The 21665-nt window shown below is 35.7% G+C and overlaps 2 protein-coding genes across 2 annotated transcripts in view; one reads left to right on the forward strand and one right to left on the reverse strand.

Moving 5' to 3' along the window:
• LOC144439136 (teneurin-3-like) overlaps nucleotides 1-1136 on the forward strand; it is a 77846-nt gene extending 76710 nt beyond the window's left edge. Inside the window, exon 26 of the mRNA XM_078128405.1 lies at nucleotides 336-1136. Within this exon, the coding sequence (XP_077984531.1) occupies nucleotides 336-1136 (801 nt within the window). The remainder of the gene's footprint in view (nucleotides 1-335) is intronic.
• Nucleotides 1137-8798: 7662 nt separating this feature from the next.
• On the reverse strand, nucleotides 8799-21293 carry LOC144439137 (lysosome membrane protein 2-like). The gene is made up of 12 exons (XM_078128406.1): nucleotides 21177-21293; nucleotides 18908-19065; nucleotides 17952-18093; nucleotides 17397-17603; nucleotides 16167-16308; nucleotides 15550-15619; nucleotides 14647-14828; nucleotides 14177-14292; nucleotides 13271-13344; nucleotides 12367-12418; nucleotides 9306-9467; nucleotides 8799-9031 (listed from the first exon to the last, which is right to left on the reverse strand). The coding sequence occupies exons 1-12, from the start codon at nucleotides 21291-21293 to the stop codon at nucleotides 8882-8884; spliced, it is 1572 nt and encodes a 523-aa protein (XP_077984532.1). The 3' UTR covers nucleotides 8799-8881.
• Between the last annotated feature and the right edge of the window lie 372 nt (nucleotides 21294-21665).

The following is a 21665-nucleotide window of genomic DNA, read 5'->3' on the forward strand; positions in this document are numbered from 1 at the left end:
GTTAGTACCAATAATTAGACATTGTACATGTTGATCAGCCAAAAGTACTACAGTGTAACAAGCCGAAATTGTGATCACTTTGGAGTCACTGATTTTAGGGTGTGAATACAAATATCAATTTTGATTGGATTTATTGTACCATACTGCATGTACTGCTACACAAACATGTTTACCCACAGGTGATTCAGTACTGTTCAGGTTTAGAATAATTTGAGTATAGTCATTATATTGCACAAAATAGTTTCCGCAAACGTTCCAGCAGCAGCTAGTACAACTTCCGAATGACATCCTCATACAAATGTTTTATATTATTTTAATATTTGCTTGCATTACAGGTGCTAAGTACTGTACAAAGTGAGGTTACCAACTTAGCAGACTCCTTTAACAGCCAATTCTTCACGTTGCCGACGAAGCAAATATTAAAGAGCTCGTTGATGAGTCAGTCTTCGCTTCTACCCACCAACATTGGCTCTACCATCTTTGGAGACAGCGCCGTCTTGTACGTGATAAATAAACAAGTTGTCACTCAGTTACTCAACCCATATAATAATCAAGTTGCCAAAATTGCCAAAGTCTTGAATGGATCAGAAATCCTTGACAGATTACACTATACACATAACGGAAAAGACACTCATTATTTTGTGAAAGAACGCAAGGCAATGAGCGGTGATCTGAGTCTGGTTGGCTCGTCGGGGGGTTTACAACTAAAAGAAGAGATAGTTCTGAATGAGGAGCTGAGTGTTACTATTCATACGATTTATCCTGGACATATGAATCAGCTTGCCACCATTGATATCAAAATACATAGCAAATACAGTGTACTCAATATCCGATACGGATCGAGCGTGTTGGATGAAAGAATGCGTGTGATACGGCATAAAAAACTGACGGCTATAACGCAAGCCTGGAATGACGAAAGGAGTGTGATTTTGGATGGAAGACCGGGATCGCGGCAATGGACAGATGAGGAGAGAGCATCTTTGATAGAAAATACGCATGTCAATGAATATGATGGATATTTCTTTCACGATGTGGACAGCTATCCAGAATTAGCCGATGACAGTAACTGTATTCAGTTATTGACGTATGATGAAGGTGCCCAGCTTGCTTCACAGCAAATGATGGGCCAAAAGTAAAATAAAAGTGATGCAACGTGAACATATTGTATACGTTGTGAAACATTTCAACACTACTGTATCATACATCAAAGTAACCGTGACAACAAATGCATTCTTTAGTTTTACACATACATTTTGAAAACCCGCATCGTCTAAAAACTGAAGAACTAGAAGACTGGTTGTGCTATTAAACTGAGACATTTGTGTTGTCATAGAAAGACTACTTATTTTTCAAAACTTTTAGCTGTCCGACCAGTGACAATGACAGTGTCATATGTACTTTCAAAACGCTATGTTGACTTGTCGTAAATGGTCACAAGACAGCTGTCACTAGCTGTGCTCTGTGAGCAACTATTATACAATACAGAGCCACAATTGTGGACACTATTGTAAAGACTATTTAATATAGATAAAAAAAAAAAGAGCGCTTTGGTGCAAACAGTGGTACAAATATATACAGTTATAAGATTTTCATTCTTTAGTTATCAAATCATCAAGTTGTATAGTCATTATCAATCTTTCGAAAGTTTTTGGAACATTATCTCTCCATGGTATAGCTATATTAAATGTGCTGTTACAACTAACTACAAGCTATCTTATGGCAAACTGTCAGTTCATAGAATTATAGGACATATAAATAAATAAATGCATATTACCAGTTATTCGCTTTCAGTTCTGCTCGTTGCCATGGTAACTAGGTGTAAGCTTCTGGCTGTTCAAATCATAAGTGACATCATGACACTTTCACAATGAAAGTCATTCCATTTGACATCATTCCAATTTGAACCAACTGGATGTTTACTGTTTTAGACCAATTAATCCAATATATATATATACTGGTTTCAAGCAACTTGAAAATAAATGCATGATTTTTAGAACTGATGAACTGTGCACTTTTATAGAAATAACATGGTTGGTCAAGTAGTTCTGTGAAGGGGATTTGAACAAAAAACACCTGATGTTTTGAACGATATCAAGGCAGGAGTTGTCAAAATTTTTGTTTGGATAATCGGCACGGATTTGAAAGTGAAATGTAATGACTTCTAATCCAACGTTTGTAAAAAGATTTTCTATGCATGTGTACTTCAAGATAATACGTATATAGCTGACATATTTCACGTTTCACAAAGTACATCTAATATACACTACTAATTCTACTATGCAGGCTGATTTGTCACTAGTTAGAGGCTGAATTTTATTTTTTGAGTGTGGTGCTATAAAAAAATAAAGCTATTCGTTGTTTGTCTTGAAGGCGAATAATTACCTTCCTTTTAAATAATTTCCAATTTCTATTTCGTAAATGTAACTTTACTTATCAATTTGGGTATTTCCGTACAACGAGCCTAGCTCAAATTCATGTTCAGTCAGTTTTTGATTGTATTTTTGGAGGCATTTTTTCCTTCCTTTGCAACTTTTATTGTAGAAAAGAATTGTATAAAGTAGGTGAACCAAGTATTCCTGTCGTGCCAAACTTTTGTATTGCAGATTTGGGTAATTTGTAGAATCCCTTTACATGCTTTTAATTCTCACTTTTGAATTATGTATAAATGATAGATTTTAGGTTTATTCACATGTGTCAAGCAAACTATTTTTCGTAAAGGGAAACAAGACTCCAGGAAATATGTATGTTTTCATAAACTTTGGGTTCTGGAGTCATTTCACAATTTCGCATAATATAAATCTTGCCCGAGTACCAAAATTGAAATGTTTCACATTCATTGGTCTAATAATAGTCAACTGTTGCCTCATGGGAGTTAGCAGACATACATATGTATTAGATGAACACTTAACATTCATGACTTTATCCAAAGGCAGTAAGCACTCAGGAGTCATGAATATTCAATGTGCAGCTAATATATATGGATGTCTGCTAAGTCCCATGATGTAATGGTTGACTAATGTGAGAACAAGAGATGTGAAGTAGATTCAGCATTTCTTGACAATCATGTAAAATTTGTGGAAACATGATATGACTTTCCAGAACCCACAGTTTAAGAAAATTTCATGAAGTGTTCCTCTTAAAGCATGTGTTTTTCATAGCTTTCATTCACATGAGTTTAGGCAAGATGTGCTCAATTATTACAAAACAAAATTTTAGAAAATTGTAAAATATTAAGTCACATGGACTTTAGCTGCCTTTCAAAACCGAAGTACAAGAAGAAGTCCATATACATATATATATATATTATATCTATTACATGTAAAAGCTATATCTCTACAGATAGTATGTATCTGGTATATTAGTTTGTAATCAGTGATTTTGATGGGTAAAACTCTTGTTTTAGAACTTTAATGTGGTGTCAAAATTCATGTGCATGAGATGTAAACTAGCTGCCGACAACAACAAAAATGTGTAAAATAATCTTCCATAACCTAGTAAAACTATCTCTAGCAGCTTTCAACTAATGTGGCTTCCACTGTAACTTTTGCATAATATCTCTAGCTGTTTTGAAAAAATTAGTTATAGGCAAACAAAATTTCTGTTCTTGCCCTGAGAAATTTCATGTGTACATTCACTATTGGTGTATGGCGACATCCTGTCCAGCTGACAGTTCTGCAACTAGTATAGGACATAGGTGTATGGCAACATCCTGTCCAGCTGAAAGTTCTGCAACTAGTGTAGTACATAGGTGTATGGCAACATCCTGTCCAGCTGACAGTTCTGCAACTAGTGTAGTACATAGGTGTATGGCAACATCCTGTCCAGCTGACAGTTCTGCAACTAGTGTAGGACATAGGTGTATGGCAACATCCTGTCCAGCTGACAGTTCTGCAACTAGTGTAGGACATAGGTGTATGACAACATCCTGTCCAGCTGACAGTTCTGCAACTAGTGTAGGACATAGGTGTATGGAGACATCCTGTCCAGCAGACTAGAGCAAAGATTATGAATTTGTCTCCAGAATTTAAATTTGATATTTTTTCTTGAATAGTGGATTATTTTAATATTCAAATATTAATGCTGAAACTGAACAAAATGATAATAATTAAGAAATATGGATCAAAGAGACTGTGGCTACTTCACTATATTTTGCATCAGTACCATGGTATATGTTAAATATGTCATCCAGGTTTCACTGTGTGACTGTTCCTTCATAAAGAAAGTTTTTAAAAATCTGAAGCAGGCCTTCCAAATTCTAATTACTGTATATCATTTATTACTGTGTCATTTAAGTTGTAATTCTATTAGTAACCCCAAGGTTTCTGTGGATTCGTCATAATGTGTAACAGTGTTCTATGTCAGGACCAGTTATCTTTAATGCAAGCAAGCTAAGTAACAATCATTCTGTATATGAGTAAAAATGAGTGTTCATTTGAACATTTTAACTACAAATTGGTTGCTTTAACAGTTAGCTAATGAGTTGTTTAACTTAAGTGTTATCCAAAAATGATACAAAATTTAGATACAAATGCCATATAATTGTAAATGAAGAGTGGGAAATATTCACTTTATATTAAAAATTTCCAGACAATCACTTTGGTTTGAAAATTGACTCATTAATATGTATCATATTACTGCAGATTACTTCACTAACTTTCAAATCAGCACCTAATGTGTATTCACCACGGCAACCAGTTTGATGAAAAATTATGTATTTTTAGATGCTCACTATCAAAACCACAGAAAACTGAAAATATTTGTAAGGCATAGTTTAGCTTTTAGTTTAATAGATGTGTCATTTCCCAGACCATCAAGACAATCGTTTTAAGATTTCTCCAAGATGTTTTAATATTTACGTATTTTAATATAAATTTTTTGGCAGATATACATATAAAATTGAAGGTGATAAGTAGTACAGTTTGAAACACATTGCATGAAAATAGTCTACAGTTTGTTAGATAATGTCACATCGTGTGTTGAAGTTACTGCTAATTGTAGAGCAAATGTACAACACTGCGAGTAACAGTATCAGTATAATGTGTTTTTCCCATTGGAAAACTTGCAAAAATTTTAATTGATGGTAACTTGGAGTGCATAGATAGAATCCTTGAACATAGAAGACAAGTGATGATTGGTTCCAGTTGCATAAGAATACATTTATATTTTAAAATGTAATCCATACAAATATAAGTCATTCTACTTCCTGCACCTTGGTATTTTCATCATCAGCACATCTATTAGTCGATTGTCACTGAGATGAGAAATTCTGTACTTCCCTGTGTCATACTTCGATTATTCAAATATCAACATTAGTAATGGACACCATTTTTATTCCAATATTAGGATCCAGTTTAGTTGTGCCAATGTCATATTTGCATAACTTATAAAAGTGCTACAAAACTGGTCAAAAAATATGGTCTGCCGACTTGTTCAAAAAAGTGAAGATTTAGATAAGATTCATTGAAAAGTATTTCCGTTTCCCACCTTGACATTACTACCATTAATAAAAAAAACTTTGATAAAATGTGTGGTAAAAAATAATGTGAACTCCTGTGATAATAAATCAATATTGAACCTGCAGAGCTGTTTATTTCAACAATGATTTTATAGAAACTAGGCAAAACAAACATTTTTCAAGTATATATATCTTTTGTAACTTTTCAGATTTGGGAGTTCTTTATTGTGCAATGAATATATTTCCCTGCAGAGGATTTAGTGTTAACCCGTTTATGTAACACTGCCACTGTGAAAGAATACAAACTATATAGAAACACTCCTCTGGGGGGGTTCATCTACTCGTGTCAATAACACAAGTTATTTACTGTTTGTGATTTTAATAGATAGCTTTGGCCAGCTTTTGTCCGTTTTTGTATTTTCAGATTGATTGGCCGATGCTTCTGTTGTGATTATTTTTGATAGAGTTTGATATTTTTACTGTTTGTGAGATAGAGTTCACAAACTGCATTGCTGTGGAAATTAAAGGACTTTTTTCCCAAAGTCTGATGGTAAATGCATCAAAAAGATTTTATCTGATTTGACGTCTAGTTAGCTTTCTATGAATATCTAGGGACAGTTCATGTGAAGACAACTAGTTCTTTCTTGAGTAAATGCATAGGGACAGTTAGCTTTCTATGGTAAAACATGTAAACGTTTCCTGTGGCATGACTTCAAGTTAGCTTTGCATAAGGGATAGTTCATGTGACTTGACTTCAAGTTTAACTTTCTATGGTAAATGCATATAGACAGTTCATGTAGCTCAACTTCGAGTTAGCTTTTGGTGATATGCATATCGTATAGGGGCAGTTCATGTGGCTTGACTTTGTAAGCTTTCTGTGGTAAATGCATAGGGACATTTCATGTGGCTTGACTCAAGTTAGCTTTGCAAAAAGAGAGTCCATGTGGCTTCCATGTGAACAGTACATGTGGCTTTCATGTGGACAGTACATGTGGCTTGACAAGTTAGCTTTGCATAGGGACAGTTCATGTGACTTTTAGTCAGCTTTCTACACATTTATTCATCCAACAACTCTTGTTGTGTGTATCCTATTATGTATATTGTATTTGTTCATAATCAGACAAGAACCAGTAATAATAAACAAGTTTTACTATACAACTATAATTCATTTTGTCTCTTTATTAGAAAGTACATTTAATTGTTGGTATCAGAATCAGATTAAAATCACCCTGTGAACTGATTCTGATGCTAGCATCAGTTTCAGCACCAGATCTGAAAAATTCTGATAACCCTTTTCAAAAATGTGATAACTGAGGCATTTCCTTTCTCCATTTTGAATCTACTGCCAATATCACTTAACCTCCCCCCCAAAAAAAAATGTCTACCACAAATGTATTATATTCTTGGTTGTTGATAATTATAGCATGTTTACAGTGCAGTGCATATGATATATTCCATTCAATCTCTCATACCTTACGCTTGTAACTAGAATTGCAAAAAGCTGTTAATACAATTTGAAAATATCCACCCAATCAGCTTGTTCATCACCATGGGCCATTCAAATGAGGTGATTATGTAGATGACACATATGCACATGAAGTATATGCAGATTATGAATACATTTAAATGAATATGCAGACGAACACATAAGACATGAGTTCACATACCCAGCTAGAAAAAACGTGATATATAAAACTTCACAATATACAGTCGCCTATTCATTTTTTAGCACTGAACTGATAAGGTTCAGTAGTGCTATAGGCATGGCAAAGTGTGTCTGTCTATCTGTCTGTCTGTCTGTCTGTCTGTCTGTGTGTGTGTGTGTGTGTGTGTGTAAACAACTTAAAGTCAAAATACATACAAAATGATATTTGGTGGGTGTATTACCTTGGGTGTCTAGTTGGGAAATTGTTCAAATCAAAATGATCTTACCACCGATGTGTGATTTGGGTAAAAAATGTGATTTTTGGTCAAAAACCTTAAACTCAAAAACTACTGGGCAGATCGGTCTGAAATATGGTGGGAACATTCTTAAGGGTGTTTAGATTAAGAATTGTTCATGACATGATGATCCCATCAGTGATATGCAAATTAGGGCTAAAAATATGTCTTTTTGGTCTAAAATCTTTAATTCCAAAACTACCAAGCAGATTGGGCTGAAATTTAATGTTGATGCATCTGGAGGTGTATAGATGAAGAAATATTAAGCATATTATGGTCTCATCAGTGACATGCAAATTAGGTGTAAAATGTGAATTTTGGTCAAAAACTTGTATCTCAAAAAGTACTTTGTCAATGAGACTAAAACTTGGTAAGATGTTTCTTGAAGTGTTATTCTGCAGATTTTCATCACAACAATGACACAATTGGCCCTAGCAACCATGACCACACCCTTAGTAACAACCAAATGGCAGTATATTTTGATTAAATGAAATCATCTAATAGGCAAGTGAGTAAACATTCAAACAATGTATGCAAATATCCCTAGCAACCATGACCACGCCCATAGCAACAGTCAAACGGTGTTGTATTTCACTAAGATAACAATCCGGGATCCGTAGACAAGTGAACCAACATTCAAAAAGTGTATGCAAATATGTCTAGCAACAAGACCACGCCCATGGCAAAAGCCAAATGATCAGATATTGCAAAGATAACAGGGATTAATAGACAATTGAATAAACATTCAAGAAATGTATGTAACTGCCTAGCAACAAGACCACACCCATAGCAACAGCCAAATGATCATGTATATTACAAAGATAACAGATTAACAGACAAATGAATAAACATTCAAATAATGTATGCACATGTGCCCGGCAACAAGACCACGCCCATAGCAACAGTCATATGATCTTGATATTGCAAAGATAACATCAGGGATTTATAGATAAGTGAACAAACATTCACAAAATGTATGCAAATATGTATAGCAACATGACCACGCCCATAGCAATAGCCAAGTGATCGTGCATATTGCAAAGATAACAACAGGGTTGGATAGGAAACTGGATAATCATGCAGCAAATGAACACCTATAACTAGCATGGGTCAGCATGTGGGTAAACATTTTTTAAAAACTGTACAGTTGCGCTGCAATGCCATTGGGGCTATTTTTTAACACCTTTTTTAGTTTCCTTTATAAAACATTTACATTTCAGTTTTCAAAGGATGGAATAAAGCAGGTATACTTATAATACAAACTCTGAGTAACCGTAGAATGAAAGCATGAGTATGTCATGCTAAGGATCAAAATAGAAAGAAACTGCTCAAAATGAAAATTTGCATTGGAGTCATGATCGTGGATGCATTGGGCCATGCAAAGGATAGACAACGAGGTGCATGTGTTCGATATTAAGATTGACATACACGAGAATCTGTGACGTCATCAGAATTATGTGACGTAAACAGCTCCATCATGGATTATCAATTTATTTTTCCATCTGTTTGTTCTTCGTCTCTTTCCTCAGATCGATTCAGTTCGTCGTTGTGTTCTTCATTCTGTGAATCTGGTTCGCTTTCTTCGCCGCTATCATTATCGGATGGTGCATCGTCATTCATCTTTCCATAATTCTTCTGAGGAAATAATAAAGTCGTAAATGCATAAATAATGAAGCATTTGATACTAGTGTTACGCCTATTTTCTCATATTCTCCCAAAGGACCATGCAGAGGTGAATGTCCACGTGGACAGCAGATGATTTGCATAAGATTTACCTTGCGTCTGATTGGTCTTACGACACATTTGTATGAATTGCATAAATTTCATCTAATTCCTGATTTGCATAAAACTTACCTAGTACCTGATTGGTATTTACATGTAATTGCCAAATGTAAGCAAACTGACTCACCATACGTCCTCTTCGTATCCTATGAAGCAGAGTTATAAATGCAACAATAAGGATGAAGAGGCCAAGGGCAAGGACAGCCCACTGTACGATAAATGTCACGGTCACAGGAAGTACTACTTTGGTCTTAAATTCTTCGGCATTTGATTCACCCATCATGTAACTCTGAAAAAATATGTAACTGTTACTCAGGTCCCAAGTTGGTAAAGGTGTGTCCAATGGATGGGGCCGGGGGTGGGGGTACACCAGACAATACTGTGTCTGTAGTTGAATACTGGTGTATGGAGTCATTTGGGGGCGCTCAGATGTTATTCCCCAATATTTTCTTCCTTCAGCTGAGGAAAATATGAGTGACCTAAGGGAACTTTGTCATTACGAGTCGCTAGAGTTGTCAAGAGTATTTTCCGGCTGAATTTCCGACTGAATGAAGAAAAAGAAAAATCGCGGAAAGTAATGACAATTGAATGTTTGACTCATATATCGTAAACAGCGGAACAAGTGACGTATACACGCGTTGTCGTGACGTAGAGCGACCAGAGAATATATTCCATATGTTACATACATACATACATGTACTCCGGCTGGGCGTTACATTTCGACTGACAGTTACAAATGAGGGCTATTGACCAATCAGGGAAAAGCGTGAAGACAGGTGTATGAGCAGAGTAGCAAATTTATCAAATGTTAGTGGCGGGAGTGTATTTTCTGTGTATAAGATCCAATTAATGGCATCCAGGGAAGAGTGATTAGACGCAGACAATCATAACAAAAACATGACCCCAGACTGTGACTGAACAGATAAGACTTTCGTTCACACGTTGAACACTATTTTCGTAATAATAAACATTACCTCAGAGTGTATTTAGAAGGTGAATAAAATACACATACTACAAGGTAGACGGTATAATGGCAGGGGGAAAGCGACGGTTTGCTGTTATGACAGCTGAGGATATAGATCAGAAACTGAAGGCAAGTGTACTGAAAAACACACAGAAATACACTGAAAAAAATACTAGTTCATCATGCAAGTTTGGAATAGTTGGGCCGAAGATAGGGATGAAGACGGAATGGACAAAAAGTCACAATAATTGTGGACGGTATTGCATTGTAGTTTGAATGGTGTATTTTACTACAACTTGCGAGAGGTAGACGGTACTACTATTGCTTCGTAATACACGACATTTCAAAAGTTTGAATGATGTATTTCATTTGCATGTAATTAATATGCTGTTTCTTTACACTAGACACAGATAAACAATTTCGCTGAAAGTTGTATTTTTGATGTCAGTAGCCAGGTTTACGTTTTATCAGTGGCGATTAAATTTCATATCACTAGTTGCATACACATGATGGATGTGATTGTATTGAGTAGTTTGTAGTATGAATGTCCTACATAATAATATCGAGCAAATACATAGTGGTATGAAATACTCTGTCCATTGGGATGTAATTGCTATTTTCGTCGTGCAACATAGCGATATACGTGTGTGACATTGAATGTTGACACAGGCGTGTATCCAGTTTGTTGACACGTGTCAGCTTCGATTGGAAGTCACGTTGGCGTCAGGGTGTCTCATCGAAAATCAAAACATAAACAATGGGTGTATGAACTTTTTCCTGGTAAGAATATGACACCATTGAATTATTAGCCGGGGTACAAGATAAATGCCATCCTGGCAATACACGCCTCCTACGTCGGCGTGTATTTACCCGGACGGCATTTATTACATACATACATACATACATACATACATACACACACACACACACACACACACACACACACACACACACACACACACACACACACACACACACATACATACATACATACATACATACATACATACATACATACATACATACATACATACATACATGTACTCCGGCTGGGCGTTAAATTTCGACTGACAGTTACAAATGAGGGCTATTAACCAATCAGGGAAAAGCGTGAAGACAGGTGTATGAGCAGAGTAGCAAATTTATCAAATGTTAGTGGCGGGAGTGTATTTTCTGTGTATGAGATCCAATTAATGGCATCCAGGGAAGAGTGATTAGACGCAGACAATCATAACAAAAACATGACCCCAGACTGTGACTGAACAGATAAGACTTCCGTTCACATGTTGAACACTATTTTCGTAATAATAAACATTACCTCAGAGTGTATTTAGAAGGTGAATAAAATACACATACTACAAGGTAGACGGTATAATGGCAGGGGGAAAGCGACGGTTTGCTGTTATGACAGCTGAGGACATAGATCAGAAACTGAAGGGAAGTGTACTGAAAAACACACAGAAATACACTGAAAAAATACTAGCTCATCATGCAAGTTTGGAATAGTTGGGCCGAAGATAGGGATGAAGACGGAATGGACAAAAAGTCACAATAATTGTGGACGGTATTGCATTGTAGTTTGAATGGTGTATTTTACTACAACTTGCGAGAGGTAGACGGTACTACTATTGCTTCGTAATACACGACTGCATTTCAAAAGTTTGAATGATGTATTTCATTTGCATGTAATTAATATGCTGTTTCTTTACACTAGACACAGATAAACAATTTCGCTGAAAGTTGTATTTTTGATGTCAGTAGCCAGGTTTACGTTTTATCAGTGGCGATTAAATTTCATATCACTAGTTGCATACACATGATGGATGTGATTGTATTGAGTAGTTTGTAGTATGAATGTCCTACATAATAATATCGAGCAAATACATAGTGGTATGAAATAAACTGTACATCGGGATGTAAATTGCTATTTTCGTCGTGCAACATAGCGATATACGTGTGTGACATTGAATGTTGACACAGGCGTGTATCCAGTTTGTTGACACGTGTCAGCTTCGATTGGAAGTCACGTTGGCGTCAGGGTGTCTCATCGAAAATCAAAACATAAACAATGGGTGTATGAACTTTTTCCTGGTAAGAATATGACACCATTGAATTATTAGCCGGGGTACAAGATAAATGCCATCCTGGCAATACACGCCTCCTACGTCGGCGTGTATTTACCCGGACGGCATTTATTACTTGTATACATACATACATACTTTACCTCATTCAACCAAAGTATGGGGTAGAACACTTCCCTCACTTTAACGAATTCTCTGCAATGGAAGCAAATATGATCAGTATCCGTGTAGAATTAAGAAGAATCTCAACTTGTGTATGAGAATGACGAAAACCAAGTAACAGAATAATGATCTCACCAACTATGTATTGTTGTCATATTCATATCTATATTCATATTCATATTCATATTCACATTGATATTCATTCGTTCGTTCGTTCGTTCATTCATTCATTCATTCATTCATTCATTCATTCATTCATTCATTCACTCACTCATTCTTGCAATCGTCAATCCTTTCATCGTGTACGCAAATTCTTTGTAAATAATTCGGTCAGTAGTTTGCAATTTGTCTTAATCATTCGTTCTTTAACGTATTTAGCCGATGAATCTGGGCGATAGATATAAGCCTGCAAGGTATAGCCGATTACATGTAAGTGCCCGTAGACATACAATAAACATATGCTTAAATTTGTCTGAAATTGTGAATTCAAAAAAAAAGGAAATGATGATGAAAGATGTATATATGAATACTAATTAGATAGTATTCCAAAATATTTTCTTCAGTCAGCCAAGGAAAACACAAGCGACCGAAGGGGCCTTGTCACTACGAATCGCGAGACTCGTAGTGACAAATCCTTAGGTCATGAGTATTTTCCGGCTGAATGAAGAAACAAATATTAGTGAATAATTATAATTCTACATCCTCAACCATAATTTTAAAAAATCGAAACCACAAATTCAGTGACATAGACACGGGTTGCCATGACGTAAAATGACCAGGGTATATAACCCGTGTTTTCTGTGCAAAGACAAGAACGCGGCTTGTGCATGGTATACAGTAAATTCAACCATGTCTAACTCAGTAGCAAATATATAGTTAACTTACTCGTAGTGTGGATTGGACTGTAAATGGACATTGATCTGCATGCGTTTAGCTGCTCTTAATGTAACACCAGTTAGCTGGAAAAAAGGAATCACCCAGGTATACCCAGAATAATTAGTATTAATTAGATGGTATCCTCCAATATTTTTCTTTGCTCTGTCAAGGAAAATACGAGTGACCTAAGGGGCCTTTGTCACTACGAGTCGCTAGACGAGTGACCTTAGGTCACGAGTATCATCCAGCTGAATTAATGAAGAAAAATATTGGAGAATAACATATTTATACCAGTGCCAGTAATAGCAAAGAAAATCGGGGCCGGTGAAAGTGACGACAATTTTGAACGTTTTGACTCATATTTCTAAAACAGCAGAACCAGTGACGTAGACAGGCGTTGTCGTGATGTAGAACGACCAGAGTATATATTCCAATGTTTTTGTTCAACTTGGCTCGTGTATGATAAAATACAGGGTGAGAAAATTTCCCTCGAATTCCCTGAATATATATATATATATAAAAAAAAATACTTCAAGTTGATATGAATGCACATAATAACATAGTGTTTGCACATACAATAATAATAACTGTACATAATAAACTATTAAATGCACATACTAACATAGTGTTTGCACATACAATAATAGTAACTGTACATAATAAACTATTTAATGCACATAATAACATAGTGTTTGCACATACAATAATAGTAACTGTACATAGAATAATACAGTATGCACATAATAACTTAAGGTAAGCACATAATAAACTATTGAATGCACATAATAACATAGTATTTGCACATACAATAATAGTAATTGCACACTTAAGTCAGCTGTGGCTTTCCATATAACATTGTCAATAATTTGTTACATTTTGAATCATCTCTCGGATTACAAGTGTCAGCAGACCTACCCGGTGAGCTTCGACATACGTCTGATGTTCTTCCATCGATGGATTCATGAAAGGCAACACGTGTGATTGGTCTTTGACGAATAAATAGTGTGGCAAGGATAGGACAATAGGTGCACCTGTTTGGAGATATGTACAGTTATTTATAAGCTAAATATATGATCATAAATGAGGATGTTGTCTGGAAGAACCATACATCTTAGTGTAAAGCTTTACAACGTACTGAGGTCATTGTGATTTATTTTCCGAAAAAGATCCTCTTCCATGCTTGTATTCGGGTTCATAAACTTCGGTTCAACATTTTATCCTGTAGGTGAAAATCATTGTCAAGATACTTGGTGTCTTTTTTTCGGTCTACCATTGCAAACAAAATAAATGGTGCACTGCAATGTGTACGTTGAGCATACTATTAGAACCCTCAGTAGACTTTGAGAATACCGAGATACTAGTACCGTGATTTATTGAACTCCTACCTTGTTGACATTTGCTAACATCAAGAAAACCTGAAGGCAGACAGTGGTTTACATCAGGAATGCAGAATCCAGAATTTGGAGGATAATCTGTCGCATTATCAAACACATAACTTGGTCCTGCAAAGCGATCCACGGCAATACCCCTGACTGATGTTGTCTCAAGAAATTCTCCTGGTAACGACCTACGATATAAAATACATATCAAAATTTGAAATAGGTTCAGAGTTTCTTTCAGTGAGTTACTAATATAGGAATATCCTCCAATCGGAGTAATTTTCCAAATCGTGATAAAGTGTTTGTATCCCAAAACAGGACAAATGACTTTGAATGCTTTGACGCACATACAATATTAAACATGGCGTATGTTAAAACATATAATTATGTATGCTTTCTACTCAAAGACCTGAAAAAATGGGGGGGGGGGGGGTCCGGACATGGGTTGTCCAGGTATCTGAAATAATTTCATCTATTTATCGCGATCGGGACAGACCAATGGTAGGTACCATTCAATTATTTTTTAAAATACCCATAACGATAAATACGGAAAGTACATGAATATCATCAGAAACGTGTGCAATTCCGTACATATATGTATATTATACACCACAAGACATATTAGTTGCGTATTTTTTTTCAGAATAATTTATTGAAGATTGCAATGTTTTATCTCAGACCCCTTAAAGAATTCTGGGGTTTTATTTATTTAAGTCTGATTTCAATACCCCCCCCCACGTTATGCTGGTTGTGAAAACTTGTATTAATTGATATATATATATATATATATATATATATATATATATATATATATATATATATATATATATATATATATATATATATATATATATATATATATATATATATACACTAATGTTACAGTAATTCCTAGTTGTACTTACTTACCTGCAGGCAATGGAAGGAAACACGTAGTGTAGATCATGAGGACTAGTAAATGGAGGGTTAAGAGATGCATCTGGTGAAATATCAAATAAATTATGCATAAATGAATGAATGAATAAATACATAAATAAATAAATAAATAAATAAATAAATAAATAAATAAATAAATAAATAAATAAATAAATAAATAAATAAATAAATAAATAAATAAAGTGTAACTTTACCCTAACTCACACACACACACACACACACACACACACACACACATACATACACACACACACACACACACACACATATATTAATGTGTACTTTACCGTTTATTTGAACTTTTACAGTGAATCATTCGATATTACATTCGTCGGGTAGAGAGCCCACAATTAATATTGCCTGTGCCTTTTGACAAAGAATTGTAACAGTTATTCGAAACCTCGAGGATTATAATTATTGATAAAAGACTGTATTACTTGTTACATTCCACATACACATGTAGTATAGATGACTGGATCTATTCTACCTCTCTCTTTAAAAAAGTGAAAAAAGTACCACTATAATCGAGACACCATTTTGTGTGTTGCAAATAAATATCAATATAACATACAATGATATACGTGACTAACCTGTACCGTTGATCATATTTGCATATATATCGGACCACCAATGTAAATTCATATCGCCGTTCCAACGATCTATGATATTCAGTTTATTGATATCTTTCTTACCAGTAAATACAGTGTATTCTCCATCATCGCTGTTGTTTTTCTGAACAGAATGAAATTTAAACAAAACGTACATTCAGCCTTATGGACTCACACGCATAGATCTCTATGATACAGCAACTCCAAGACCTTGTAAGAGCATTGGGATTTAGAATTTAATGTCTACTCTGTATAAATTGAAGACTTGGTGTTCCATACTATATACTCATAAGATGATGCAGCTATGTATTCGGGTTTTTTTTTGTAAATTGAACCTCCTAGGAGAAAAACGTAGTGAGATCGTAACTTTCTTTCTTTTCATGAGCGACTCTCTACACAATCAGTCCACCACATCCCCTAATAAGGCATTGCTCATGAATATTGATATCGACTATTTTCCTCATTACCATAAGATACCATATAAGGGGATGTGGTAGAAGACTGACAATCTTGAGGCTATCTGTTGACTTTGAACACTATAGTACTACCAAACTAGAAAGACTGTACAGTTTCAATTGGTTTTGTTTTGTTTTTACATATAACACAACGATTAAACAAATCACAGGCTGTGATAGCTCGCACACACCTGAAATGTTTTCATTTTATCGAATTGTGAACACAAAAATAGACAGTTTTGTGTTTGAATCTTACTTGTCTTATCCGATAGTGATGTTGATTTGTGTTCACAGTACTAGTGAGATAAAATGTAGAGTGTTGTATCATTTTCTGTGTTTGCGTGCTATTTAGTGTCTGTGGTATTTTTTTCTGGAATTTATAACAAAAAAAACATTGTGTGAGGCATAAACACATCTTGCTGAATCCGTGACAACTTGCGTCCACCCCCTTTTGAAAACGCTTGTTTTTCATACTTCACCAGAGAGGGCGCCCCTCTTATTTCATATCGACTGTTGAAAAGCAATTACGTCTCATGTAGTGCTCGGGGTTTCAGAAGGGGGTGGACGCAATTTGTCACGGATTTTGCTGCCTAATTAAAACTCTATAGTCACTCTGGTTGGGTAGTATTTCTTTTAATGATCGCTAGCTTTGAATGCCGACTAGATTCTATTCTAAGTCTAGTATCGACAGTACAAGACGTCTCTAAACGTTTGTTTGTATCATTCATTTCAGAGTCTTTTGGCACTTATGACTTACCCCGAGGAAGAGTCCAAAATCCGGGCTTGGCACGATTGATGTTCCAGTTAAATTGTAGATAAGGTTAAATATTGGATCTCGATATCCCCATACAATGTCTTTCACTGACAGTGGCTTGAAAAGCTTTGCATCTCCGAGGATTTCAACCAGAATGTCAGCAATGTCTTGAATAGGGCCAATCTGTGATTTCAACATGTTAACGATTGTCTACAAGGAAAGCAAATTATGTATATCATTGAGTATGTATGTATGTATGTATGTATGTATGTATGTATGTATGTATGTATGTATGTATGTATGTATGTGTGTGTGTGTGTGTGTGTGTATGTGTGTGTGTGTGTGTGTGTGTGTGTATGTATGTATGTATGTATGTATGTATGTATGTATGTATGTATGTATGTATGTATGTATGTATGTATGTATGTATGTATACGTACACACGAGTGTAGCGGAGTCTCAGATCCAACGAATATAGACAGGCTAAAGATACCAATCCTATCACAGTCAGAATAATACCAATACCACCTTGATACCTATCTACATAATAGCACTTACCACCAGGGGTATATTCATGGTAGTTATGACGTCACTTTCTGGTCCACTCGACATATTGGGTTGGAATACATAGCTATAGATTTGTCGGAATGAGACTGTATCGTTGCCATTCCATTTAATATCAACTTTCTCTAAATGTTCTCTACCGAAAAAAATGAATTATGTCAAGATGGCGAATTTTGAGTTCCGGAGAGTCATTTCAGGTTTTATAACATCACGTAAATTTCGCTCGGCTCCCAAGAAACACCAGTCGAAATTTGAAACTGTTATTTCACCTCCATTATTGTTCTTTCAGTGCACACTGTTGCATCACGGATCTTAGCAGACGTTCATGTTCATTAGATGAGCAACGCATACTCACGACTGTTTATGAGCACCTGGGGGTCATGAATATTCATTGTTCATCTAATCCATATTAATGCCTGCTGAGACCCATTCATTGAAAGAACTGTGACAATAGAGGTGTTTCTTGCCAATCGCCGAACGAAAGTTCTGTGAATAAAATTATCAAATGACTTTCCAGAACCCAACGTTTTCGAAAACACATTTATTTCCAGGAGTGTCAGTACCACTTAAATGAAACTATAATTTTATCAAGTAGTAAACCACTTCGAGGTTAATAAGTAGGATTTATGAGAAATTGTATGTATATTAATTTTTTTCAATGTTCAGTTTTCATCACAATAACAAAAATGTATAAAAGATTTTTAAAAAAGAAGTGTCGCGAATACAGTACGGGTTGGTGATACGAAACGGGAAAGTTTTGTAAACATCGTGACAACCAGTGTCATTCTCGCAAATCAGAGCTGATAATTCTTTCGAGACATTGCGAACGTGACGTGCGTAAAAAGAGGCTGTGGTTTGCGACGACCAGTGTCAATAACACTCACATAGGATATCTTTTGTTTATCATTGAAATTGAATGTCTATACTGGATATCATTCTGCAGAATATACCTGTATGTATAAGGTCCTTTCTGTACAACTATCGGTTGTTCGCCATTCAATACCTCATGCTGATTGCGTAGATCCCAAAACCAGAACTGCATGTGGACGGGGTCGGTGGGATGTTGCCAGGTATCATAGATATACGACGACTTCTCTAATACAAGCTCCTGTAAAAGTAATTTATAGTTACAAAAAATTTCGTTGCAAGGAAGGGGTGAAGATTTATGGGTTGACGGCCTTTCAAACTTGCAAAAATTAAAGGATATACGGAAAGCAATTGTTACGTAACAAACATATACTGTACAGTTGAAAAATCACTGAGAAGACAGATGAGCTAGTCATAAGTTCATCACTGCAAGTATACGTGAAACCTGGTTAGATATTTAGGCACATTTCTAGTATACAGTCATGTGCATTTTTGATTGAAAGAATTTGTCTAATCCTGTTTATGTTTGTTCGCATTCAGTAGATGGACTTGTTTGCCGATTGATTGATTAGTTGGTTGGTTGGTTGGTTGCGTTGGTTGGATGGATGGTTGGTTGGTTGGTTGGTTGGGTGGATGGATGGATGGATGGTTGGTTGGTTGGTTGGTTGGTTGACTAACTAACTGACTGACTGACTGACTGACTGACTGGATGGATGGATGGAACAGAGTCTTTGCTATCTGACTCGACATATCGGTTTGACACAGTACATACGATCGACATTTTCCTACCAGATAGTCAAGTCTCCAGGTTACATTGAATTAGTCTCAATTACAGAATCTGATATTCTTTTAACGAGTATTCATCAAACATACATCATCTTAGGGGCGAGATCAATAGTTTGATGTAGGATTTAAAAAAACCCCACTAAAGTCACTTACTTAAGCCTCAGACCCCCCCCCCTTCTAACTAAATTGGCCAAAATTGGAAATGTTTCAGACAACACAATCAATTTCAAGTCACTATTTAGTCATATGTAGTGCTACTTTATTTTAGTGTCATGCATTTACTATAGTGACAATTTTTCTATTTCTCAATTTGACGACTTGTCTTTTGTACAAACAGATTCTTAAAAAGTAAAAATCGTTTTTGTAGGATTTGAACTGGCATGGCTCACCCCCCCCCCCCCTCCCCGTAAAAAGATTTTTTTTTAAAACCTACATTGAACTATTGATCTCGCTCCTTATAAATTGAGTAAATACAGCAAAAACAAACAACTCTTAAAGCTTTTTGATCGATAAATGCAGTAGAGTGGCTAGGCAACCTTGATTTATCATACACATATTGTAGTATCATTTATGGTGTAATATATTCAGAGCAGAATATAGAATGTGAAGGAGTGGGTGCGTGCGCAGTATGTATGAACTTCGACCCTTCCCAAAACTTCACAATCTACGGTATAGGGGATAAAACCAAAATACTAGTATATTGTGACTAGTTGTAACTTTTAGTACAAATACAGTATGACATAATCTGCAACTGTCATTTCCTGTGCGTATAAAATTCTTCATGTCTACAACCTACAAGCTTATATTCATATTTTTTTGTATCAGTTCCTTATCATACAAATATATCATATATGGTCACTTGATTTCGTTTCAATATTTTGGTATATTGTGATCAAGATACCCGCACACTAATCACAAATTTTAAAGCTATAAAGTGGTGACGATGACTGATTTCACAATTTATCACAATTTGTTTCCGTATAGGTTAAACCATAGACACTGTCTATGGATCAACTTACTTTTGCTATATGTGAAGTAGAACTTTATGAGATTGTCTCAAATTGTCTCAAGATTTAGAGTTATGTCTTGTCTGACAAGCAAACAAACAAACAAGCAAACACACACACACACGCACGCACACACACACACACACACACACACACACACACACACACACACACACACACACACACACACCAATAAACAAACAGCAAATTTGTATAATGGGTCGTCGGTGAAGTAATTTTTAAACATTTATGTCAAAGTCCTGTTTTTGACCTCTGTACCATACACTGAACTATTAACACACCCTCTGTACATCGGCATTCGACGAACCTCTTGAAAACGCTCAAAATGAAAAATATACTATAAACTTAAAATAATTGTTGCAACAAACCCAATTTGTTTGTTTGTAGACTCCTCGACCTCGAGTGATTGAGTATATAGATATATCTATATTAATACAAACAGTGTCTTATGCATTGCTTGGAGATTCACTCTCCCAATAAATAATATAGACACCCAAAACGAATTAGAAATCCAATCAACTTTTAAACGAAAACTGACCTTACTGACACTGTCGTGTATAATTTTGGTAAATGTTGGAAACAACGCAATTCCAAGTAAACACAGAAGTATGCCAATAAACGTCGCAATGCCAAATTTCACTGCATATGATACCATTTTGACCGAAAGAGTGCGTGTCCCAGAAGAAAAAAAAACACTTCCGTGACGGCTACATGTACAGTCGGCTACGGTGCTACAACCTGTACCATCGTGCTTTGTCTTGCAATTGTTGAAAGTACAAAGTTTTAATGGTGGACCGGTTACGCCTCGGCGGTCCTGATCCTGTCACGGTACTATCGAGGTCATAAAGTCTTTTTAATACGTAACTTAGTAGCTACTTCTATGTTACCTGAGTACCCTGACTCATATGACTGGATTTCACAACCCTTACTTCCTATCTAAGCCTTATTAGCAAGCCCAACAGTGATGATTCCTTAATATACGTCATGGTCTGCTAAAGCTTTCATTTGCAAAATGATGCAATTGACC

Source organism: Glandiceps talaboti, chromosome 8 (genome assembly GCF_964340395.1).
Source record: "Glandiceps talaboti chromosome 8, keGlaTala1.1, whole genome shotgun sequence".
Classification (NCBI taxonomy): domain Eukaryota; kingdom Metazoa; phylum Hemichordata; class Enteropneusta; family Spengelidae; genus Glandiceps; species Glandiceps talaboti.